The 26,258-nt window shown below is 44.2% G+C and overlaps 1 protein-coding gene across 1 annotated transcript; it reads right to left on the bottom strand.

Moving 5' to 3' along the window:
• Nucleotides 1-1,833: 1,833 nt before the first annotated feature.
• On the bottom strand, nt 1,834-25,712 carry ALOX5AP (arachidonate 5-lipoxygenase activating protein). Its single transcript, XM_053309784.1, has 5 exons — nt 25,539-25,712; nt 14,015-14,114; nt 9,633-9,703; nt 6,063-6,144; nt 1,834-2,603 (listed from the first exon to the last, which is right to left on the bottom strand). Exons 1-5 carry the CDS (start codon nt 25,606-25,608, stop codon nt 2,441-2,443), a joined length of 486 nt encoding a protein of 161 aa, XP_053165759.1. The 5' UTR covers nt 25,609-25,712; the 3' UTR covers nt 1,834-2,440.
• Nucleotides 25,713-26,258: the final 546 nt, after the last annotated feature.

The raw sequence follows: 26,258 nt of genomic DNA, 5'->3' as shown, positions 1-26,258 counted from the left end.
AGGAGATCCATGATGAGTTTTCCTACATTGGGGGAGTGGGGGGCATTAACCTTCAGTAGTCTTATAGGCATACCTGGCTGGTGCCAAGCTTCTGATTGGTCCATGGTGATGTAAGTAGGTGGAGCCAAGCTGCAGTGACAATCTAGATGATGTAACTGTGGGTGGAGTCAGGGAGGAGGAGGGGTTTGGGGGCTTATATCACCATACTCCCCTGTTTGGAAATGGCAACCACTCCCCATAATAGGCCCAGGCATGTTCAGACATGCCCAGAGCCAGTGCAGAACAGGCCCAGAGAGAGCAAGTGTTAACAGGAGAAAAGGTACATGAGTGCCACCTGGGAGGTTGCACTCACCACCACGCCGCCACCTTTCCCCCACTGGCACTGCAGTTTAATAGGGTCCGGCGGGGCGGCAGCGTACCTCCCTGCCGCCCCGTTGCCTCCTTGGACCGGAAGTGCCCGGGAGTACCTGCTGCGCGTGCGCACATCAGTCCTTAAAGGTACCCTCCCCCACCTTTGAACTGGTCGAACCGCCAGTCTTTCGAACCTGTTCAGAGGCCCATAAAAGGAGTGGTGAAAGCAATATGTGGAATGGGAATATGCTGAGTGTTGAAATGTTTCCGTTAATGCATATTTGCATAAATACACCCGCTTTATATTCTTACATTCTTGTGAGTAAAGTTGCTGTTTGTAACCTCAAGTACCCACGTGTTAAAAATACTGTGTGTGTGCAGGGCCGGACTGGGGGCACTGAGAGGGCGGTGGAATATATGTGGGGAGGGTGCCAGGTTTTGAGCAGAATGGCTACTTAAGGGTGTGAGTAGTCACTGCTGCCGAGTATGGCGGGGTGCAGGGGCACCTTGAGGGTGGGGCGCACCGGGAATATGCCCTGTTGCCCTGTGGGCCAGTCCTAGCTTCTCTCTGTGTGTGTGTGTGTGTGTGTGTGTGTGTGTGTGTGTGTGTGTAGGGGGATGATGCTTAAGTTGCAGAGGGGGGCCTCCAAATGTCTTTAGGTCCAGGCTACAAAATTACCTAGGTGCACCTCTGGCCACCGTACAGGGAGAAAGGGTAAGCCCCTCTTCTCTCATACCTCAGCTCTGTTCCAAAACAGGGCCCTCCATGAATGCTTTTTGAAGAAGAAAAGATTCCAGAAGTTTTTGGAAATTCCTCATCATGTCTGGTTTGGCCACCAAGATTCAGGAAGGACAGGGCTTCTTCAGGATGCACTTACACACATACCACAGACATTTCTGTTGTCCTGATTAATGCAGGCTCAAAGCTGTTGATGTAAGAACAACATGCTCAGTGGTGTTGCCAAGAGGAATAAATACTGGGACTGAGGATGTGTCTCTTAATAAAAACATGGTGATGCGTATCCTTGGGATAGGACCAGAATTGCCCAGCTCAGTGTAGGGATGGGCTAATGTCTCTTTAAGAGTTTTATAGAAGGGAGAACTTCTCCATCTGTGTTATAGCAGTGAGAGATGTCATCACTTCTCAGTTCTTCCTTCCTTCTATGTGACTATTAAAAGCAGAGCAGCCCTTGTTCCTGTACTCAGGGCTCTGTTTATGCCCAATCCTACTGAAGCACAGAGAACATACAAATATAGAACAGGATGTGTAGAACTCAGTTTTCCAAGATTCTCTTTCTTTTTAAAAAAGCAAGTCTCTGCCCTCTAAGGCTGCGAACTCCTATGCCTGAAGAATTATTCTTTGTAACTCTAAAGCTCACATCCAGCAGTTTCGACATTATTTGATTCAATATAAACCATTGCCTCCCTTGGTCTATGTTTTAAGTAGCAGACTTTAGCAACAACCAAACAATGAAACAATAATTTCACAATCGTAAATGGTTTTATTTAAAATACCAGCATGCTCTGAGACAGTGTGCCATAAAAAGAAAAAGATACACCATATAATTTATTTTTATCTATGTTAAGTTAATGTGATAACAACAATCATGCTGTGTGCATGTGTAAATACTTATACAAGAAAACTGCCAAGTATCTGGATCTACTCTTACCCATATGGGTGCCTGAGCTGTCAGATAACTTATAAATTCATGAAGACTACAAAATTAGGCATTAAGTCATTGTGTCTTGTAAAAAATGTTGATAGCAAAGTTTAAAAAAAACCCTTAAACTTAATAATTCAATGACCAAACACAAGTAAGTTGCCATTTATAGAAGGGCCCACTATAATTTACTGGGACAGATTACTCTTCTCTCCAAGATGTGCCAAATGTGCATGATAAATCATTTTCTGGTCAGAAAGGCAATGTTAAATCAAAACTACAAAATCCCATAGAGCTTTAGATTTATGGCAATCTAAAAGAGGTTTTGTAGGTTCATTTCAAACATCTGCTTCTGGATATCGATTGGCTAAGCACGCGCTGACCTTCTCCATTCTCTCTCACCATCTCCGCCCCCTTACTGAAGAGGTTTAAGGAATAAGCAGCAGTGGGGAGATGGTGCTTGTTATGGTTTTTATATACATTTCGAAGTCACTTCCGAAAAAGAGGACCAGGTAATAGTTGAGGACTCCAGCAACAGACATTAGGAACAGGAATAATATGATGCGTTTTCCAAAAATGTAGCCTGGAGTGCTGAGAGAGAGAGAGAGAGAGAGAGAGAGAGAGAGAGAGAGAGAGAGAGAGAGAGGCAATACATAAGTAATATCGATTCACTTGAAAAAAGCAAAACCTCTCTATCTGTCATCAAGGTCACCTTAAATAGAGCTCACATGTTCGGATTAATGGGGTCAAATTCTACATTGATGTATGTCTCTGCAGCACATTTAATTTCATATATGCTGCACAGGTGTAAATCAGCAGAGCAATTTGGTGTACTGTGGAAAATTTATACACCTTAATAATCAAGAGCTTTCCATTTAAGAGACATATATTTCTTATCCTAGCTATTAAAAATAAGAGCCACTGATTATATTTGAAACATTTCAATAGTCTTGCATTTTTAATGCAAAAACCTGGTGAGTTTGTTGAAGTCACACAGTATTAAATGAGTGAAGACCTTCCATTCAAAATGTAAAGGTGTTTCCATCACTGAGAAGCAAAAGACTGTGGTGCTGGGTGAAACATCTGCTCTTACTGGTTGACATGCTGTGCAACGTTATTTGTGTCTTGCAGCATAACATTCTTGCAATTGCACAATTGTATTCTTGTGCAAAAAATGCACAAATGCAGAGGCTTGACAGTATGTCCATGATTTCCAATGGCTATATGGTTTCGCAACTTCATTTGTGCAATTTTTGTGCTTGTGCAAAAGCAAACTTGCACAACTGTGCAAATATTATGTGGCAACATGCACTTAACATTGTGTGGTATGTCAGCAATGAGCCAGTTAGTTAAGAGTTTATATAGCAGCATAATCCAGCAATACCATTTGTTGTCACATCCTTGAGTTGGGAAATGCAATCACGATGAAAAAGGACGATGGGTGATCTATCTTTGGGGTTAGCTAACTTCAATCCTGCATGATCTATTTTTTAAAACTAGAATTCCTTTGATCCACTGTGATATTTTAAATTTACAAAGCCAGAGTTCATACACAGGATCTCTTAGCAGTTAAGGCATAAGCCCTGTTCAGACATTATGTTGTCCCTGCATTCAGATGTCTGTACACCTGTACATGTTTTTTTCGTGAATGACCATACCTGCATTCATTTTAAAGGCCTCCACAAAATGGAGGATACAAATAGGAAGTGTACTGCTTTTCTGGCATTCAACTAGGGGCAGAGCCACCATTGAGCAAACAGGTTCAAAGAACACGGGCTATTGCTAATCAGGGGCTGCGCCTGGCACCTCAGCCACACACCCTACGTCTGACCCCACGTCAGGCTGTGTGGACCTGTTTGAGAGCAAATACCGGCCAGCACTACATTCACAGTGTGGCCGGGAGCTGCTCTCCCTGCCTTTAAAGCAGGCCTGCTCAACTTAGGCCACCCAGCTGTTTTTGGACTGCAACTCCCATAATTCTCAGCCACAGCAGCCAATAGCCAGGGATTATGGGAATTGTAGGCCAACATCTGCAGGAGGGCTGAAGTTGAGCAGGCCTGCTTTAAAGGAAGGAGTGTTCCTGGCTGCGCTGTGAATGTGGCGCTGGCCGGAATGTTCTCCCAAGTGGGGCTGCACATCCACCTTTGGGACATATTTGAGCCAGCTCTGCATTCACAGCGTGGCCAGGAATGTTCCCACTGCCTTTATAGGCAGGGAGAGCAACTCCCAGCCACGCTGTGAACGCCATGCGGCCCCGTTTGGGAGTGAGCTGCAAAGCCACGCCCCTGACGTCAGATGCCGGGGGCATGGTGGGGAGGGGGGTGCTGGCAGGAGAAAAACAGGCCACCAGCTGGCTTCTTTTGCCAATGGATTCAATACTGCATGTAAATAACTATGCCTGTGTACAAATCTGTATCTGGGTACAGTAGCTGACATCCTGACTACCAGTGTAGCACAGGTGCTTCTGAAGAGTTCAGACTAATGCTGCACTAGGGTACTAGTGTAGGCAATTTCAGTGACCTCCCCTTCTCCTGGAAGCACTCTGTGTCACCTGCAAATATGTCCCCGAGGCCTGTGCAACCCTCAGAGACTTATTTTTAGCACAGAGCACTTCCTGGGAAAGGGGAGGTTGTCAAAATTTGCCACCACCGCTGAGCCAGCAGTGGACCTGAGTTAGTTGAACCTTTCAGAAGCATCAGTGCTTCTCCCATTGCACCAGTGTTTCATTAGTCAGGTTGTCAGCCACTGTACACAGTTTGTACAAGTGTTGAATGTAATGTGTGAAAATAGGCTATAAATACTCTGTGTTAAGTGGTTCTGAGTTTGCACTCTTGCTTAAAGCATGAGGAGGACCTAGCTGGCCTCATCCACTAAAGATTCACCTAGTTTTAGCCTTCTTTCCAAGGATTCCTGCAACCAGCACACACCAGGTGGTCCACCAGAAATCCAGTGTCATAAACAATGACAGCTTCACTGCCCCCTCTTTAAATCTCTGGGCCCAGAGGCATCCCACAAGCAGAAGAAGGGGTTTTCATTTCAAAAGGGAAAGCATGCAGATAAATACATAAGAAATGCTATTTTCTTATGCTTTCATTTCTGCAAAATCTGCAGGGATTTGACATTCCAAAACATCATTTCCCCAACCCATTTATCTTCAGCTTTTTCTTTATGTGAGAAAAACTTCAAAATTAACCCAACAAGCTGAGGTGGAGAATCTAAAATATGGCTTGTTCTTAGGGTGGAGTCAAAGAAATGTAGAAGTGGGTATTCATCTGACAATTTTTATGATTTTGGGCCAATTCAGACAATATACCTACTGGCTCCCTTTAATCACATGGGGAGGAGCCATGGGCAGGCATGTTGCCCCCCAAACTGGAATGCTGATGCCTCATCACATGGGAGGCAGTTCATCCAAATCACCCCTCTATGTATAGTTCAAATACTCTTGTGTTGTATTTGTTCAAGTACAAAGGCTAGAACTGGGACCATGTGTAAAGGGTGATGGAGAGTATTCTTACTTAGAACGCAAAGGGCTAACCATTACCTTTGCAGGTAGCAAAGCTCCAGGAGGGAAGGCTGAAAGTTTATTTTATGTAAGATTAAAGTTAGTTTAGTTATGGTTTATCACCAGAGGCGCTCTTACCCCTGGACTTCGGGGCTGAAGTCCAGGGCCTCCACACCTCCTCGGGGCCCCAAATCCTCTTTAGTCTGTCCTGGGTGGTGTGGTTTATGCCCTCAAGAACCTATGTGTTCAAACATGATGCTTAACTTGCAGCAGGGGGCCTCCAAAAACCTTTAGGTCCAGGTTCCAAAATTACCTAGGTTCACCTCTGTTTATCACTCGTGACTCCTTCTGAAATTCTCCAAAGGCCAGCTCTGCTAAGAAAGGGTGGTTTGAACAGATCACACCCTATGCAATTAGGTGCTGGAGGGCAGGGGGCGGGTGAGGGGGAGATGTGCATGTCCACACTTCTCCCCTACACAATTAAAGAGGGCTGGATGGATCATTATCTAAATTAACTCTTTGAGAAGATGTAACCAGGGAGTTACCTCTGTGTCCTTTCCCCCATGTAGCCAACAAAGTACTTTTGCCTCACAAACAAGTATATGAGTCCAGCAAAGGCAGCAGGAGCTGAAGGAAAGAAACAAACAAAAAACCCCAATGCATTTTAGACACTGTCATTCAGTCTCTATGCTATAAGCTTAAGCTGCTTTCAAACCCCTCTTCACTGTCATAGCCTTGAAATAATAGCCCTTGAAATAATAGTTCTGTGAATGAGGAAGTGGTTAAAAAAGAATTATTCTCCTAAGAATTGTAGTTAACCCCTGTTAACCAAGTAAAGCAAAACCTTTAAAAGTTGTTATTCTTGTTATGTTTATCAGGGTGAGAAAAACTGACTCTATCCAACACATCATCAGTAACAATAGTTGTTACTGGTGTCTACCTTATGTTTCTTTTTAGATTGTGAGGCTTTTGAGGACTGGGAGCTGTTGTCTAATTCTCATTCTTTTTAAAATGTAAACTGCTCTGACAGCTTTTTAATTGAAAAGCAGTATTGTTGAACTAGGACCAGGGAGTCCCACGTTCAAATCTTCTTTCAGCCACGAAATTCACTGGCTGACTCTGGGCCAGTCACATATCTCTCAGCCTAACCTACCTCACAGGGTTGTTGTGGGGATAACCATAACTATGTACACCATTCTGGGCTCCTTGAAGGAAGAGCAGGATATAAAAGCAACAAACAAACAAAAACAAACGAGTGATTAAAACATTGGACTAGGAGCAGGGAAACCTGGATTAATTCCCTGGATTAATCCCCACTAAGTCATGAAGCTCCCTGGATAACCTTGGGCTAGTCACTCTCTCTTAGCCTAACCTACCTCACAGGGTTGTTGTGAGGCAACAGAGGGGTATCTCATGTATGCTGCCCTGATGTCAGCATAATATAAATGTAAATAAAGCATAAGTAAATTATTTGGAGAAAAGCTTCTTCATGTAAATTACATTGAATTTACTCTCAGGGGAGGCATGAAGAGAGGTAAAGCTTGAGGAGAAACTTTCCCTTAAATAATAATAATTAATAATAATAAACAACTTTGTTAGCCACCCCATAACAAATTGTTGTGAGTTCTGAGCAGCTACAAGAAAGGATAAAAACATATAATAAAAACACATAACAGACAAAAAATGTGAAAAGAAAATACAACATGAAGCAGCTTAAAAACTCATTCTAAAATTAGTTAAAAATCAGATCAAATCTGAAAATCAGAATTTAAAAGGCCTGGGTGAATAAAAATGTATTTACTTGGCATCTAAAAGAACAAAGTGATGAAGCCAAGTGAACCTCACTGGGGAGGCTGTTCCATAAATGGGGTGCAACCATGGAAAAGGCGGACTTTTTTGGTGGGAGAGGAAAGAAACTTTTGGGACAGTGGAAATACGTTTTGTGGGGACAGAGTAACACTTTTTAACACAGGGAGGAAGAAAAACACTGTTTAATAGTTGAGGAGAGGAAAAAAACTTTGTGGAGGGGAAAAAAACTTTGTGGAGAAGGTAATTTTGGGAGGAGTTCAGTAAAAGGGGGTGGTGGTTATCAAATAAAGTATTTCTGCACCCTTGGAGGCATGCTGAGACCAAAACTACAGCAAAGGGAAGCTGGGCATATACTTGTCTATTGCCTAATTTTGAAATAAAATAAAAAAACCCAGGGCAACTTTACCTTCTTATAGCTGCCAATACCAGACACCACAAGTCTGTATTTAGTGTTTGGCACTTGGAACACAAACGATGTGGGAATTGCTCCATATAGCATGCTGCCTTGGCAATCATTCTCAGCAATTTTAACCATGCAGCTGCAAACTTCTGCAAGTTTGTACCATGCCAAGAGTACAGGGACCTGGGCATGCCCTGAAACATGCTCAAATAGATTGGCTGTTCCTAAGAGGAGGCCTTTTAATCGTATTTAAATAGAACAGACTATATGCAGCCACTGAATCTACCTGTCGGGCGTTCCCAGATACCAGCAAAGGAACACTGGAACCAGACATGTTGCTATAATGGAGCAGAGGGGGACAAAAATCCCTGGGCTGTTGGTGCCCATTAACATAGGACTTCTGGGGGCCACTGGAGGCTTGCCCCCTCCCTTGCCCTCTCCCCACAATTCCGGTGCTCTGCCTCTTGGGGCATCCAGACACCAGGCACTTAATGTCACGGAGCTGCATTGCTGCCGACTGTCATAGGGCCTCCCTACCTCTGAGGCCACGCCTACCATCTGGTCACCTGACCACCTGCTGCCGCTGTTGCTGCCAGCCTGTCTCCTTTGGCCAGCCTCAATGTGCCCGCTCACACTAGCGCAGTGATGTCAGACTGTGACACAGCCTAGCAAAAGAAAGCAGGATGGGCAGCTGGGCACTGTGAGAGTGGCAGGCAAGCAGCATGTGGAGCGTGAGTGGCAGATGAGTGGCAAGCAGCAGGTGAGTGGTGGGTGGAGGCAGTGGCAGCAACGGGGGTTACCCCAAATCTTGTCCCAAGGCCACCTTTGTTGTTAAGTCACTGACTGGAATAGTATTTTTGCAAGCGTAATTTTACTCATTCCCCACACACACCAGCAGACTTCCATTGTCTGGCCTGTGCTATTTGACGCTTCATCCAGATTGACAGTAGTGGGGTCCTAGTGCGATTTTCTCAGCGCCACCTGCTGGCCAGCTCTTGCATTCCATGAGGACCTGATTAGTGATTACTACTTTTATGGGGGATATCATTTTTCAAAGGCTGGCCAGTAAGTGGCGCTGTTAATTCCACTAGGATCCTGCAGCCAGTCTTGACAAAGTGCTTTTTGCTGCTGTCAGGACACACCCTTAGGCATAGGGTGGGATTATTAATAGTGAGAGGGAAAGCATACTGTAGTGGCTAAGCAACTGAGCTGCAAACCAGAACTTCCCTGGTTAAAATCTTGCTTCTGTCATGAACTCCCTAGACAGCAGTAAGCAAGCCACTCCTTTTCAGGTTCATTCCCCAGCTGCAATAGGTGGCTAATCATATTACCTTACAGGGTTGTTGTAAGGATGACACAAATATACACGTGATGCACTTTGCAGACTTAAAAAGCGCTATATAAATATGATAATACTAGGTGTCATAAAAATCAATAACTTCTACATCAAAACTATTTACCCCACCATACAGCTTCTCATCAGCCTAGACTCTTTCACTGTAATTCATTAAGAGATGACATTACTTTTCTCCCCTGGCCAGGCTCCTGTGCCCTTATCAATAGCAGAAATTCAGCTTGTTATGATTTCTCCAACATGCAGATGAACTGATGCAAAAAAACTTTATCTGCTGACATTTTGCTTGTCATATAGCTAATAAAGACATAGTAACACTGGCAGAAACAAAGTTGGTCACTCTAAATTCATTCCACTTTGTAAAGAAACCATTCATGTGAATGATACCCATGTTGATGCTGCAGCCCTTTCACATGAGCAGCTTGGAAGCGAAACCTTCCAAGGTCCTTTGCTTGAGATCAAGGCGAGAGTCTTTCAAAAAGAAAACAAAAGATTGCCATTTGCCCTGAACCCAGGAGGGAAAGGATGTGGAGAGTGAGCTGAACAGATTACCTTGGCTGCACAGTAAGCCCGCACACCAAAGCACGGCAAGAAACGTAGGATAGGCATCTCTGCAGTTTTGGCTAGGGGAAAAGGATTCAGAAAAGGATAACATCATATTGAGAGCAAGAAAATGAATCCAGATGATTTGAACAACATAATGAACAAATTGCTTATGGAAAAGTTGAGGGCAGAATCAGAACGCAGAGCTCTCCAAGGGATAGAGTGAAAGTAAAGTTGTGCCGGCGAGTTGGTGTCAGCCTCTGGCAACCACAGAGCCATGTGGTTTTCTTTGGTAGAATACAGGAGGGGCTTACTATTACTACTACTATTTGCCATTGCCATCTCCCGCACAGTATGAGATTGTGCCTTTCAGCACCTTCCTATATCGCTGCTATATTCTGGGAAACACACCAGCGGGGATTTGAACCAACAGCCTCCTGCTCTCTAGGCAGGTTACTTCCCCACTGCACCATGAGGTGGCTTCATTCAAGGGATACTTGGCATTAAAATCAATCCTTTTCCAAATCCCATCCCAGCATTTAATTGGTTGGCGAGACCCTTCTCACACTGTTGTTCAGGATTCAGTGTTTGGGACATATGAGAGGGTATTTTCAGCAGCCGTGCTCAGGATTTGGAACTTTCAGACAGGCACACCTATGTGCAAGATCCATTTTACATGGCTTTATTATGCTAAATGACATGGTGGAATTCTGGACTTTATTGCTTCTGACTGCAATGGTAGTGGTGGGGTAATATTTTTCAGTGTCCTCTAATTTTTCAATTTGTTTCAAATTCAAATATAATTCTGAAACTTTGTTTTGAATTTGAATCAAATATAAATCTGGTCCAAAAATTCAAATCAAATTCAAATCAATTTGACCTTGTTTTGGCACTTTCTAAAAACCAATCAGGAGCCCTGAATGGTTTTTTAAAAGTGCCAAATGGCTCTCGAATTGAATTTTAATCAAATTTTGATTCGAATCTAATTGCCCTTTTAAGGGATTATTCAATTTGAATTTGAATAATTCAAATCACCCAGATTCAAGTCAAATCTATTCAAATGCAAATCGATTTGCACATCCCTATAGATGTTTCCGGGCAAGCCACCTAATGGCGCAATGGGGAAGTAACTTGCCTAAGAAGCAAGAGGTTGCCGGTTCGAATCCCCACTGGTATGTTTCCCAGACTATGTTAAACACCTATATCAGGCAGCAGCCATGTAAGAAGGTGCTGAAAGGCATAATCTCATACTGCATGGGAGAGGGCAATGCTAAACCCCTCTTGTATTATATCAAAGAAAACCACATGGCTCTGTGGTCGCCAGGAGTTAACACCAACCTGATGGCACAAATTTACCTTTACAGAAGTTTCCTAAGATGCATAAATGCACCAGGGGATTAGTATTGGTCTGTGGTGGGAACCTGCTAGTTACTAGACACATTGGACCCAAGTCACTCAGGTTCTGTTATGAATCCCAAGCTCCATCCTGAAGTGCAGAAACAATGTGCTTCTATGAGTCATCTTCTTTGATTGGCTTGATGCCCAGAAGCATTTTCTGCATGACCCTCCTGGGAGGACACCATCAAAACCCCCTCAAGTCAGAGAGCACAGGAGGCATCTAAGTACGACTCTTTTGAGACTTTCTCTGCCAGCTTTCTCTGCCAGCTGCATGACACCCATAATCACTTGAATCAATCAGCACAGCATGATCATTAACTCAGGATGGAACTGGAAAGGAGGCTGGGTTCTCTGTCGTAAGTAACGATGTCAAGATTCCTCTGTGCAAAACTGAACTTTGGCTGTGCCTTGGAGCCAAACTATACCATATGTTAAGCCCATTGTTAAGAGATATGCATAACTCAGGAAAAAGGACTGGCCCAGTAAAGAGGGCAAGTGAGGCTGTTGAATTAGGTGGCAGTCTGGTGGAGGTGGCAATTAGCCACCAATTAGCCACCAATCCACTCGCTCTGGTTACCTCAACTAGCAGGTTACCGTCTCCTGGCAGCATTGCACATGCAGCAACCCCAACCACTCACGCTCTCTTCTTCCCTTCCTCCTTCTCAACCCATTCTGCATTTTCTAAAGGAAGATGGTGGGAGGAAAGAGAAAGGCAGGAATCACTTCCTGCTGTTCTGCATCACCCTCTGCCTTTTGAAAAACCAAGGTGGGATGATAAAGAGCAGGAGTGGCAGCAGCAGTAGCTGCCTGCCGCCGCAACCAAGTATGGGGAATGGCTGTGGGGAGAATTAGCCTGGCTTTGAGGGGAGCAATTGGGCCATGAAGGTTAAGGGGAGGGAAATTGAATTGGTAGGAGGTGGGGGGGGATGGAATCAACCAGACATGTAGGGAAGAATATGGAATTGTTAAGGCTTGTGGGGAAGGAAATGGAATATGCATAACTTCAGGGGAGGGCAGTAGAATTTGTGGGGTTCGGGGAGGGAAATGGGACTGGCATAGCTTGAGGGAAAGGAAATGGAATCCACAGGGCTGGTGGGGAGGGAATTGGATTTGGTGGGGAGGAACTGGTGCTCTGTGTATGTAGAGGTACAGAGGAGATGCTGGGGAGATCATGTAGGGGTGAGGAAATGGTGGTGGGGAGATAGATGTGCCTTACGTACTGCAGAGATGGGGACAGAAGCTCATCTGCCATCTCAGGCACTTGGGTGGGGGCTTAGATTTGGCCAGCCAAGAAGTGAGCAGGATCCCTCCCCCCATATATAGCAGAGAGGTAGGTAGGGTGTGTGTGTGTGTGTGTGTGTGTGTGTGTGTGTGTGTGTGTGTGTGTGTGTGTGTGTGAGAGAGAGAGAGAGAGAGAGAGAGAGAGAGAGAGAGAGAGAGAGAGAGAGAGAGAGCTCTGACTTGGGACCATGGCACATGGGGAAAGGTCAGCTTAATACTTTCTCCCTGTACTATTTTCTTCCGAAGAATCCACCCTTCAGCTTTGGAGGCAAATAACTGCTGGATGGTATTTGGTGCAAGAAAACAATGCAGCGGGGAAAGCCCCTACACAGCAGTCCTAAATCAAAGCTCACCCCTCCTCACAGCAGATTTTTTTTTAAAAAAAATCTGTTCAATGTTAGTGTTCAGCCTAATAGGCTAAATGTAACATGTAGGTTGTTCCCCGCCGCCACCGTCCACTGCCCCATTTCTGTTTCAGAAATCTAATATGTGGGATACAGTTCTCCCACCCATAAATACAGTCTGCCCTTCTCTGCTGCCCCCCTCAGTTTTTTTTCCTTCTGGTGCTGCCACTGCTGAGCACATGCAGAGTGATCTTTCCCCATCACTAAGTCAATCTTAGCTAGTTTTCTCTCTTGTGAGGTGTAAGCAGGGGCGCTATTAGGCGTGGACCTGGGAGCCCAGGTTTGAATTTTCAAAATGTCCTATAAGTGGCTTGTTTTATGGCAGAAAAGTACCAAAAACGTACCAGAAAAGTCCCCATCATCATTCCCCTACCTTGGAGCATTATTCCACCCCCACGTGAAGGATTCTGCCCTTTGCCATCATAAAAAAGTTCAACATCTCCCACTTTTTTGTCCAACCCTTTACATTTCCAGAGTGGCTGGGCTTAGAGTTCTGAAACTGGGCACACATGTAGCCCAAGATGGCAAGACTCTGTTTATTTTTATTTCAAGAAAATTGGTCAATCCTATGATTTTTTAAAATGCATTTCCCCCTACTGCAGTAAAACTGCCAGAAAGAGATCTCTATCCATAGAGTACTTCACTCCTAGTGAAAGTGGAATGAACTGTTACACCTGAATAAACAAACATTTCTTTTTACAAATTCACTATGTATAAGTTGGTTTGTGATCTGAAAGGTTTGCATGAGAACTGTGAAGCAAGAGTCATGTATTGTGGTTTTAATTTATTTTCCTTATAAATGCACTATATGTTCAAGTTGGTTTTGTATTTGAACTGTGGAGCAAGAGACACATGTCACATCCCAGTTAGTTTGTGAATAGTCAAGAAACTATGTGAATCAATTGGGGTTTGCATTGTCTTTTTTTCTGGCAAATGCACTCTTGCCCTAATCTATGGGTTTGTGGTGAATGATCAAGAAGATGTATAGATCCTTTGGTGGTTGTGTTGCCTTTTTCTCCCACAAATGCACTCTGGCCCAGCCTTGTGGTTTGTGGTGAAATGTATATATATGGAGATGATGCTTATTGTGTGTGTGTGTGTGTGTGTGTGTGTATAAACTTATTAGGTCCAGGGTTCAAAATCACCTAGCTATACCTCTGGGTGTCAGAGGGTCAGTTTTCTGGGATGGGAAGGAGGTGTAGTGTCTAGGTTAGCTTGCATAATAAAGCGGTTTGTGCATCTGCAACAGTTATAGTCACATTATGGCAATTTTGCTCCTTTCTTTTTACAACATACAAGAATACTCACTTGGCAGTAAAGACGCGCTCAAACGCAGATGGCCCAGCCCGTTGAAATGTTTTGCTCGTGTAGCTCTTGCTTTCCAGTTCTACTTTGCTTGCAAAAAAGGCTGTTAAATAAAAGAATCATGTATACTAATAGGGAAGTGAAGACATTGGATATAAGCAGGACAAAGGGCCAAATTCTAATGTTGGCTTTAGCCTTTGCATATCTGTTATTGATGCCTGAAAACACAGATGGACTTTTATTTTAGGGTTGGAAGAGGACCAAACAGGGCTGTGAAATTTTATTTCAGAATCTCAAAATGTCACCTGTATTGAAACATATTTATTTTCGTCCCCAAATTTCGTCTTCCTAATTACTTTATTAATTTGGTTGATTATTCTGTCAAAGAGGTTAAAAGGTCTGACTAATAAAAATCCAAACCAGCTCTACCTGACATAGGATGGGTTTACACCTAACACCAAACCTGAAGTTCAGTGGAATGGCCAGACCCTGGGAATGAGTGCACGTGCCCTACGTTCAGGCTTGGGGAGAATATGCCAGCTTTGGGCATGTCATACAAACCCACCAATCTCAGCATATTCTACCCTACTTGCAGTATGGAACCTGACATCTGTAACTAAGATTTGAAGTGAGACCAAGATTTGGGATTGGTACTGCAAGTAGGGCAGAATATGCTGAGGTTGGTGGGTTTGTACAACCTTGATTGGCATATCCTTCCTAAGACCCAATATAGGGCTCACACGTGTTCCTGGGGCTCCATTGCTCCTCTGAGCCTGAAGTTGAGCGCTACCCATACAGACATGTACAGCCACCAGTACTTTTCAAATAAGAAACTGATTTTCTGGACTCTTGCCAATCAGGTTTCAGGCCGCAGCACAGCACTGAAATGGCATTGGTTGCCCTGTTGGATGACCTTTATTGTAACCTTGATGTGGGAAGCACACCTCTCTTGGTTCTTCTTGATCTCTCAGCGGCTTTCGATACCATCAACTGTGCTATCCTTCTGGAACGCCTAAGTGGGCTGGGCCTTGGGGGCACTGTTCTTCAGTGGTTCCAGCCCTATCTCACTGGATGATTCCAGTCGGTGTCAATTGGGGGCGAGTGTTCTGCGCCCTGGCCCCTTTCTTGTGGGGTTCCACAGGGCTGAGTCCTGGCTCCCATTCTCTTTAACCTCTACATGAAGCTGCTGGGCCTGGTCATCCATCAGTTTGGGGTAAGTTTTCATCAATATGCTGATGATACTCAGCTTTGGAACACTCTTTCCCCACCAGATTCGTTCAGCCCCCTCCCTAGCTGCTTTTAAGGCCCTTCTTAAGACTTACCTTTTTTGCCAGGCTTTTGCCCTTTGATTTTTAAATATATATATATTGCTATTGTTATTGCCATTGTTCACCACCTAGAGTCTTTGGAGGAAGCAGCATACAAGAATTTTCAACTAAATAAATAAATAAATACATACATACATGCATACATACATACATACATACATACATAAATTCTTAATACCCTGAGGTTCCTTGGAAACACAGAAGGGGGTTCTTTGATTTTTAAAATTATATCTAAAACATCCTCTCTAATAAAAGGCTTGGTGTCCGTCCATGGACGGACACCAAGCGTGTGTCCGTGCCTCCCTCGGCTGTTCTGAGCATGCGTGGAGCGCATGCTCAGAACAGTCTGAGGGAGACACGACCGCCAGCACCCGACAGCCATCATCAGTGGCCAGAAGCGGCCGCTGCAAAAAAGCCAGGGAAGAGGTGGCGGGAGAGATTGGCCGAGGCGGCGGCAGAGCCGCCGCCTCGGCCGGAGGAGACGGAGACTGGGACGGGGAGACCGGGGACGGGGAAGCCGGCCGAGGTGGCGGCGGAGCCACCAAGGACGGGCGGCTTGAACACTATGGAGCCCTAGCCCGGCCCCAAAATTGACCTTGCCCTTGCCCAAATGCTTCCCGCCTCGGCCGCCGCCGTTGCCCGCTCTCCCACCCTCCCAGCTGCCCAAATTCTCCTTCCCCGCTCCCCCCCCAAATGATTAAGGGCCAAAATGGCCCAGGAGAATGCCTCCGCGGCCGCCGCCACAGCCGCCAACCGCCCTCCCAGCTGCCCGAGACCTCCTTACCCGAAGCAGCCCGCAACAGTTGGGCGAACTAACAGCAGTTTTTGCGAAGAAGAGAGGAGCTCCCGAACAGAGCTCCTCTCTGTGCTAAGCCTCTTCCCGAACTGGTGCTTTGGGCGCAAAGGACGCCTATTGCGTCCTTTGCGTCCATAGCAGCAGTTTGGGCATTGGCTTAGCACAGAGAGGAGCTCTGTTCGGGAGCTCCTCTCTTCTTCGCAAAAACTGCTTTTAGTTCGCCCGACTGTCGCGGGCTGCTTTGGGTAAGGAGGTCTCGGGCAGCTGGGAGGGTGGGGGGGGGCAAAGGCCAGAGGGAGTGGGGCGGGGGGGGGAAACTCTCCCCTACTAGCGCCCGTTATTACAACGGGCCTGAAAACACTAGTTTCTATAATATTTTTTTAGAAAGATGTAAAACTTTTCTAGCATATTGCATTTGCTAGAAATATTTGTTTCCCAAAAAGTGGCTTACAGAAACTAAAATCTAAAGACAACAAAACCCACATATAAAAATAAAAAGTAGACATACGCAGCAAGCTAAAACATGCATATCTATCAGGTTGGGAAATGCCCATCTGAAATTCTGGAGAGCTGTTGGCAGTCAGTGTGTAGACCTAGGGTGAGAAGACTGAAGGCTTCCCAGAGCTTCTTTTCTTTTGCCAGAGTTGTGGGAGCTGTCAACACAAAATTGTGGCTTGGGGAGGTCGACCCAGTCACCTGGATTGTACAAAAAATTACATCTACGGAATAAGAGCTTTTAAGATCAACCCCCACCCCCGAATGCCAGGATACTGTACTACAGGACAGGAGGGGAGCATGATAGTCTGCTTTTGGGGAAAGAAAATGGAGAGAAATGAATGGGTCAGAAAGTAAAAGCAGCTCCGAAGAGACAGATAAAGAAATGGCACTGCCACATCACTTTCCCCTTCTCTGCCTCTATCAGCCAACCAGTGATTTTCAATGTTGTCCAGAAGGAAATGGGGGAGAAGCAACCCCAAACTCTGTGATGATCCCCATGAGGGTTGTGGAGGAGGATTCCTCAGATGAAGACTCAGAGCAGGGGGAGCAGGTTGAGACTCTGGTGGACTTAGCAGAGCCAGAGCTGACAGCCTTGCAGGCCTCTCTGCCTCCTTCCCTTCCTCCTCCTGATAAAGCTTCTGAGGCACCTGAAGTTGAGGTGCCTGTCCCAGATCCATGGCAGCAACGTTTGGCCAGAGTACAGGCTCAAAGGGAGAAACGCCACAGGTCAGGAAGGCTGCCAGAAGGAACAGATGCTCCAGCTCTGACCTGGCTGCATCTCCCTGACAAGGCTCAGCTGCAGTAATTATTATTATTATTAATTTATTATTAATTTGATTTCTGTACCGCCCTTCCAAAAATGGCTCAGGGTGGTTTATACAGAGAAATAATAAATAAATAAGATGGCTCCTTGTCCCCAAAGGGCTCACATTCTAAAAAGAAACACAAGATAGACACCAGCAACAGTCACTGGAGGTACTGTGCTGGGGGTGGATAGGGCCAGTTACTCTCCCCCTGCTAAATAAAGAGAATCACCACGGTAAAAGGTGCCTCTTTGCCCAGTTAGCAGATGATGGGCAGGACTCTCAGCACACAGCCTACTTAGAGCGGCCTGAGAGCTGGATCTGGCTGAAAACAATGTCTGTGGTGACAAACCCTGACTGTGAGCAACCTTGACCTTGGAACTGAGCCTGTTTGTTTGGACTGACTATGATTGTGTTCACCCCTGATCCTGGCATCTGTGGAATTCCTGGTGCTGACTTTTGGCAACTTTTTGGACTACGCTCTGTCTCTGTTCCTGTCAGACTGCGTCTGGTGGCTCCCCCATCCCCTCTGAAGAAAGTGGCTCCCAGTTGCTGGTCAGCTGGCCACCTGGCCAGCAGGTCATTACAAACCCCTGGACAGCTATTTCAGAAAATCCCAAGAGCTACCAGTAACTCCAGACCTAATGCCCACCCCTGATGTAGACTGTATTTATTTTATTTTATTTTATTTTACATATTTGTATACCACACGTCTCTGGGCAGTTTACAACTAAACAATAAAAACAACAGATAAAAAGATTAAATCATTACAACAATTAAAATTTAAAATGTTAAAACCATTAAAAACACAATTAAAACAATATCTAATTAAAAGCCTAGTTGCATAAATGCGTCTTGACTGCCTTAAAAAAAGTTGTTAGAGATGGGGAGGCTCTTATTTCAGTGGGAAGTGTGTTTCAAAGCCTCGGGGCAGCAATGGAGAAGACCCGTCCCTGACTAGCCACCAGATGAGCCGGTGGCAACTGCAGATGAGCCTCTCCAGATTGTCTCAATGGGCGGTGTGGTTCATAGCAAAGAAAATGTTCTTTTAAATACCCAGGGCCCAAGCTGTTTAGTGCTTTATAGGTTATAACCCAAACCTTATATTTTGCCCAGAAACTTATCAGTAAGCAGTGTAGATCTTTTAAGATAGGAGCGATATGGCCTCTCCAAGATGACCCAGAGACCAACCTAGCTGCCGCATTCTGGACCAACTGAAGTTTCTGGACTATGTACAAAGGCAACCCCACATAGAGTGCTTTGCAGTAGTCAAGTCTGGAGGTGACTAGCAGATGTACTACTGTTCTGAGGTCACTTATCTCAAGAAATGGACACAGCTGGCATATCAGACGAAGCTGATAAAAGGCAGCTCTGGCCACTGCCTCAACCTGGGACACCAGGGAGAGACTTGGATCCAGAAGCACCCCCAGACTGCCTACCTGTTCCTTCTGGGGGAAGTGTGACCCAATCCAGAATAGGCAGATCAAAATCATCTCCCAAGTTCCGACATGAGTACCACCATCTTATCTGGATTCAGCCTCAGTTTGTTACCTCTCATCCAGCCCATCAATGATCTGAACCAATGGCCTGACTATGTGATCTGAGCTAGAGAACCAGTGGTCTCACTGATATAGCAGCTTCCTGTGTAACCTCTATAAACTAAGACTGTGGCCCAGAGTCTTCAGTCATCAGATTCCCTACTAATTGAGGAAAGAGGCACCTTTTAAAGTGGTGATTTTCTTTATTTAGCAGGTGGAGAGCAACTGGCCCTAACCAACCCCAACACAGCATCCCTTAAGTGGCTGTTGCTGGTGTCTATCTTGTTTCTTTTTTAGAATGTGAGCCCTTTGGGGACAGGAAGCCATTTTATTTATTTATTTACTTATAGCTATTAAACCGCATTGGAACTTTTTGTTGAAAAGTGGTATATAAATATTTGTCATATCATATCATATCAGCACTGAGGGACAGTTCCATCAGCAGATAAATCAATGTGGAGAGAGTTCTCTCAGAATAGGAAGTCTGATAAACCATTTCTGTCTTAGAAGCTATGAACTCACAGTAGAAGCAAGAAGGAAGGGAACATGTTGAACAGAGGAAGGGAGAAAAACCACCAGTCTGCCTGTCTGACAAAAATGATTACTAAGAATTCTGCTTGCTCATTCTGCTTCTTCCCCACTAAGCAGCTGTGATAGTCCACAAGTCCACACACAATTGTATTGCAACAGTTTGGTTGCAGCTTTCGGCACTCTTCTCCAGCTTTTGTGCTTTCCTTCAAACCTGCTTGCACACACACATATGCAGATAAGGCATTAGGGAATCATTTGCATAACCATAGCAGCCAGGGCTGACTTCCTCTGTGTAGTCACTGGCTCCAAAGGTTTCGTGAAACCCAACTGCTTCTGCTGAACACCTGAGCTCACCCTGGATCAGTTCTTAGATCAGTACTCCAGTGCAAATGCTCCTAAGGGATTTATTGCATGTAACTATTGTTACATGTTGTATGCAGATGTGTCTGATGGAGCTCCAGCACTCCCTTTTCTTTGCTTTCCCCCCTTTCCTTTCCGGATAACTGAATGAGAAGCAGGAAGAGTTGAACAGTGGAGGACCTTCTATGAGGCAAGGTGAGGCAATCACCTCAGGCAGGAGTGTACTGGGGCACCAATAAGGTGGTAAGATGCCCTTCTGTTCCTTGCTTTCAAAGTGGGGAAAGGGAAGAGGGTGCACACAAGGAAGGGAGGACCCTACCTCAGCTATAGAGAGATCCCACCAACAGTGGTTGTTCCTGGTATCTACTTTGTGTTTCTTTTTAGACTGTGAGCCCCTTGGGGACAGGGAAACAACTTAATTTAATAATAATAATAATAATAATAATAATAATAATAACTAAAGCAAAAAATAACTGAGCACATGAACCAAACAACCACCAGGGTTCGACTTCCAGCTCTAAAAACAGTTGCCAAAAAACAACTTGCTCAGGCATTAAAAGATGTCAATGCTGCACTTGCAGAAATAACAACCAAGAATTTGCAAGAAACAAACCAACTAATGTACAGTGCAGCAACAACAACAACACAAGAGCTCGGATATAAGATCAATGGACCTGTCAAAAAAGAAAGTAGTACATCACCTAAATGGAAGATTAGATTAGAAAATAAAATCTCCAGGCTTAGATCAGATGCTAGTAAATTGAAAGATATGAAAGACAAGAAGCTGAAGAATGAAAACACCAAACAGTATCTGATCCAAAAATACCACCTAGATTCAAGGAAAATTAAAGAAGTCCTGGAAATAATAAAGCAGCAAATAACAGCAGTGTCAAAGAAGATTAGCAGATATGAAGCCAGAACTACACAACACAGGCAGAATCTTAAATTCCAGTCGAATCAGAGACGTTTCTACCAAAGCATAGAAGGAGAAACTGCAAGAAACCTAGAAACACCAAATAAAGAAGAAACAGTGCAATTCTGGGGGAAATTATGGGACAATCCAATAGATTATAATAAAAAAGCAGGCTGGATGAAAGAGGTAAAAAAATGTAACCAACAAATGCAAGATCTAATAATAACACCAGAATTAATAAGTGAAAGAGCAAAGAAAATTAAAAATTGGACTGCACCAGGCGACCATGAACTGCATTGCTTTTGGCTTAAACACCTAACAAGCCTTCATAAACAACTATCAAAACAGTTCAATCACATTTTGCAAGGAGGTGATATTGAACAATGGCTAACAACTGGGAAAACTCATCTCATCATGAAAGACCCAGCAAAAGGTGCAGTTCCAAGTAATTATAGACCGATAACCTGCCTGCCAACCATGTTCAAATTATTAACTGGAATAATAGCAGATGAAGTGATGCAACACTTATTAACTAACAAACAGCTTCCAGTTGAACAGAAAGGAAATTGCCTGAACACCAGAGGCACAAAAGACCAGCTGCTGATTGACAAAATGATTTTAGAAAATTGCAAGAGAAGAAAAACCAATCTAAGTGTTGCATGGATTGACTACAAGAAAGCCTTCGATTCATTGCCTCACACATGGATACTAAAATGTTTAGAAACAACTGGTGTCATCAAAAACATTCAGATATTTATCAAAAAAGCAATGAGCATGTGCAGTACACAGTTAACAATCAATGGCGAGACACTTGGACAGGTTAGCATTAGAAGAGGCATTTTCCAAGGGGACTCACTATCCCCTCTGTTGTTTGTAATCGCCATGACCCCACTTTCACAAATACTAAACAAAACAGGCCTCGGATACCAAACATCTAAAACATCCAGTAAAATCAACCATCTGCTGTACATGGACAATCTGAAGTTGTATGGCAAGTCCCAGTCAGAAATCGAATCACTGCTAAACACTGTCCGTATATTCAGTAGCGATATAGCAATGGAGTTTGGACTAGACAAGTGTGCTGCATTAATAATGAACAGTGGGAAAATAACAAAAACAGAAGGAATAGAACTGCCCAATGGAAGCAAGATCAAGAACCTGGAAGAGAAAGAACATTACAAATACCTGGGCATTCTCCAGGCTGATAACATCGCACACACTGAAGTTAAAAGAAAAATGGGAAGTGAATACATCAGGAGAGTTAGAAAAATCCTCAAGTCCAAACTCAATGGTGGGAACACCATACAAGCCATAAACACCTGGGCTATACCTGTTATCAGATACACTGCAGGAATAATAGACTGGACCCAGGCAGAGCTAGAGACGCTAGATCGTAAGACCAGGAAAATCATGACCATCAGTCATGCTCTGCAGCCCCGCAGTGATGTCGATAGGCTATACCTCCCTCGCAGCTCAGGTGGAAGAGGAATGCTGCAAGTCCATCAAACAGCAGAGGAGGAGAAAAGAGGCCTTGAAGAATATATCAAGGACAGTGAAGAAGATGCACTTCAAATGGTCAATAATGCGAAACTATTCAACACCAAAGAAACAAAGCAGACCTACAAGAAGGAACAAGTCAAGAACCGAGCAGAAAAATGGAAAAATAAGCCACTGCATGGTCAATATTTGCACAATATAAGTGGAAAATCAGACATCACCAAGACCTGGCAATGGCTTAAGAATGGCAACTTGAAGAAGGAAACAGAGGGTTTAATACTGGCTGCACAAGAACAGGCACTAAGAACAAATGCAATAAGAGCAAAAGTCGAAAAATCAACCACAAACAGCAAGTGCTGCCTTTGTAAAGAAGCAGATGAAACCGTGGACCACCTAATCAGCTGTTGTAAAAAGATCGCACAGACTGACTACAAACAAAGGCATGACAAAGTAGTAGGGATGATACACTGGAACATCTGCAAAAAATACAAGCTACCTGTAGCCAAACATTGGTGGGACCATACAATTGAAAAAGTTGAAGAAAATGAAGATGTAAAAATATTATAGGACTTCCGACTACAAACAGACAAACATCTGCCACACAATACACCAGATATAACTGTAGTCGAGAAGAAAGAAAAACAAGTCAAAATAATCGACATAGCAATACCAGGGAATAGCAGAATAGAAGAAAAAGAAATAGAAAAAAATAACCAAATACAAAGATCTACAAATTGAAATTGAAAGGCTGTGGCAGAAAAAGACCAAAATAATCCCAGTGGTAATTGGCATTCTAGGTGCAATTCCAAAAGACCTTGAAGAGCACCTCAACACCATAGGGGCCACAGAAATCACCATCAGCCAATTACAAAAAGCAGCTTTACTGGGAACAGCCTATATTTTGCGACGATATCTATAATAACCAACAGTATTGATGATAAAACTCTGGCATCCCAGGTCCTTGGGAAGGACTCGATGTCTGGATAAAACAAACCAGTCAATAACACCTATCTGACTGTGTAAAATAATAATAATAATAATCTAAACAGCTCTGAGAACTGTTGTTGAAAAGTAGTATATAAACATTTGTAATCATAGTCGTACACCCCCATCCCCACCCACCCATTTTCTATTGCACATAATCTCCACATTGTTTCCCCCCATGGAGTCCAGAATGTGGTTTACGCATGCATTTTGAAGCTGGGGGGGTGGCATTTGGAGCAGAAAACAGCTGCCAGGGGATGGTTAAAATCAGGGCTGGGGCGGGGGACGTGCTTTGCTGAGCCTCTCCTCTGAAGCTGCTTTTCTTTACGAATAAGTAAGTAAGTGACAAAGAGACTCCAAAATGCATTTTTAGCCCCTAAGAGTGGCAGACCCCACTCCTAAAGCCTATGTTTATGGGAAATGTGGGTTACTACTTTTTTCTTTGAAGGATACGTCTAACTCCTCTTTAGCAGTGGGAAGTATTGTGAGCCCTTTGAGGGCTCTATTTTTAGACTGTAAACCCTTTGGGGACAGGGAAACATTTTAATTTATTTTATTTATATCTATGTAAACCACTGTGGGAACCTTTTATTGAAAAGTGGTATATAAATATCCATTATATTCGTATTGTAGGAACACCTCTTTCTCTGTTTCATTTTTTTACCCCCCAAAAGCTGAGCAAAAGCCTTTTCCCTATAGCAAGATTGCCTGTTCCCAATGACATCCCACACTGATCTCACACTGCTAATTCAAAGGCTGGGGCTCCAGGGAGCACACAACTGCCAGCCAAGTTACTCTCCTGGTGACTAAAAACAAATGGCTACGAATACTTTTAAAAACGAGTCTGCAAGCTAGGAATCTCTCTCAGTTGGTGAGCTCCACTTCCAGATTTACCCTCCCTTCCCAGTCGTGTACGTGCAGCTGTGCGAGAGGAACTGTGGCGAATGGTTGGGGCGGCTGAAGCCATTGCAGCACTTGAGGTGAGGCACCAAATGCTGCCTTGTCCCACATCCCTGCCGGGGCCAGCCCCCTTCAAAACTGACCCCTCGCAAGCTCTGAAAGTGGCACAGGGAGGAGGGAAGATTGCCAGCAGCCTCTTCTTCTCTCCTTGTGCTTTTTTGCAAGCTTTTCAAGGAGTACAAGGGAAAGGGTGCTCCTTGAAAAGCTTGCAAGGGTCAGTTTTGAGAAATAAAATTAAAATAAATGTAATATAATAAATAAATAAATAAAATAAGGGTCAGATGGAGAGCTGCTCCAATGTCATTGGTGGGAGGCATCTTGCTACCTACTGCCACCCCAGTCGCCTGGCAGCTGAAGTGACCACTTCAACCACCCCTGAGAAGTTGAAATTTGGAGCACCCTTCCCTTAACCTCTCTCTCATCACTCTAGTCCCCACCCTGGGCCCCATCACCTCCCATGTCCATCCTGGGAGAGGGTGAAAAAATGAAACTGCCTGTTGCCGGCACTGACACAGCGTGTGAGCCCTGGAGCGCAGGAACATAGGGAGCTGCCTTAAAACAAGTCAGGCCATTGTCCATTTAGCTCAATATTGTCTGCACTGACTGGCAGCAGCTCTCCGAGATTTCAGGCAGGAGTCTTTCCCAGCCCTACCTGAAGTGGCCAGGGAGTGAACCTGGGACCTTCTTCCACTGAGTCATGGCCCCATTCCCTAAGGGGATGATCTCACAAGTAGTCACCCAGATGCAAACCCAAATGCAAACCTCTGCTTAGCAAAGGGGACAATTCATGTTCACCACCACAAGACCACCTTTCCTTCCCTACCTACTCAATGTTTCCTAGAATGTATGTATATTTTTTGCACTCTTGATCTCTCTAAGCTAAGGCATTAGCAGCTAGGTCAACTGCTGCAAATTATTACAGCAACAAACTCTCTTGAGCAACCTACCTACTGTAGCAGAGAAAGAAACATTTATTCCACATTCTATAACTTGCCACAACAAAGCTTCCCACATTGCAACCCTTACTTTTTCTTTACTTTTAGAGTAGCCACATGAAAGTGAATGTCTAGTCCAGATTGAATCAATCTGAGTATAATCCCCAAGGACTGAATTCAAACCCATCTAGACAAGCCAATAAAGAGGGAAGGCATTCCAAGGGAAACTCAGAAATGACACCAACACACACAAGCACAAATACAAAAAGACATGATGCATGCAAGCAAAGTTGCTTCAATTTACTCTCAGCAGTGCATCATACACAGGTTTGCTCTTCATCCTCCTCTAAACTCTCCATTTCCAAACATATTGTTCTTCCTTACCATTTTGGACCACACTTAAAAGAGTGATGATGACCAGAAGGACAAAGCAGCCCACCACTTCATGATCCATTTTACAGGAGGCTTGTGAGGATATTCTGCTCAGCCCTTTTTAGCAGCTCAAACCACAGAGGGAGGAAGTGATAATCTCCCTTGCATCATGGAACATTTCTTATGGCTTCACAGCTCGACTGCATGATAGAGGCATATCATCTTCTGATGTGTTATTAATACATCGAACTTATCAGCTGTAAGCCACATCTCTTAATTGATTGCTGGATTGCTTTTTTAATCTGCATATTTTTTTAAAAAAAGAAGGGTGTCAGCTACTTAGGACAGACAACCCCCAAACAGCTGCCATTAATTTGAATGAGATTTATGATACATTCTTCTAAAATCTGTATGGGTCTCTTTTCATCTTCAGAACAAGATCCTGCAGAGACTAATGGGAAATGGGAAATTAGAATGATATGGTAAGCCAGGTAAATAAACAGCTTAAATGATGGCATTGGTTATTGCATTTAGAGCCATGAAATTACAGAGCCATATGTATACGGCCATGGTATCAGTTGTAGATGTTAGTAAAAGTGGCTGTCCTCTCTAATACAGTACATAATACAACCTTCAGAGTACCAGTTAGTTAACAGAGCAGTTTGGAGTTACAAAGTCATGTGAGTACTGCATCCAGTGGAAGCTCAAAACCTCTGTGCACAGGAGGCAGGG

This window comes from Hemicordylus capensis, chromosome 3, assembly GCF_027244095.1.
Source record: "Hemicordylus capensis ecotype Gifberg chromosome 3, rHemCap1.1.pri, whole genome shotgun sequence".
In the NCBI taxonomy this organism is placed as follows: domain Eukaryota; kingdom Metazoa; phylum Chordata; class Lepidosauria; order Squamata; family Cordylidae; genus Hemicordylus; species Hemicordylus capensis.
Note: the sequence above shows the minus strand (reverse complement) of the source record. Positions and strands in the feature narration are given on the sequence as shown.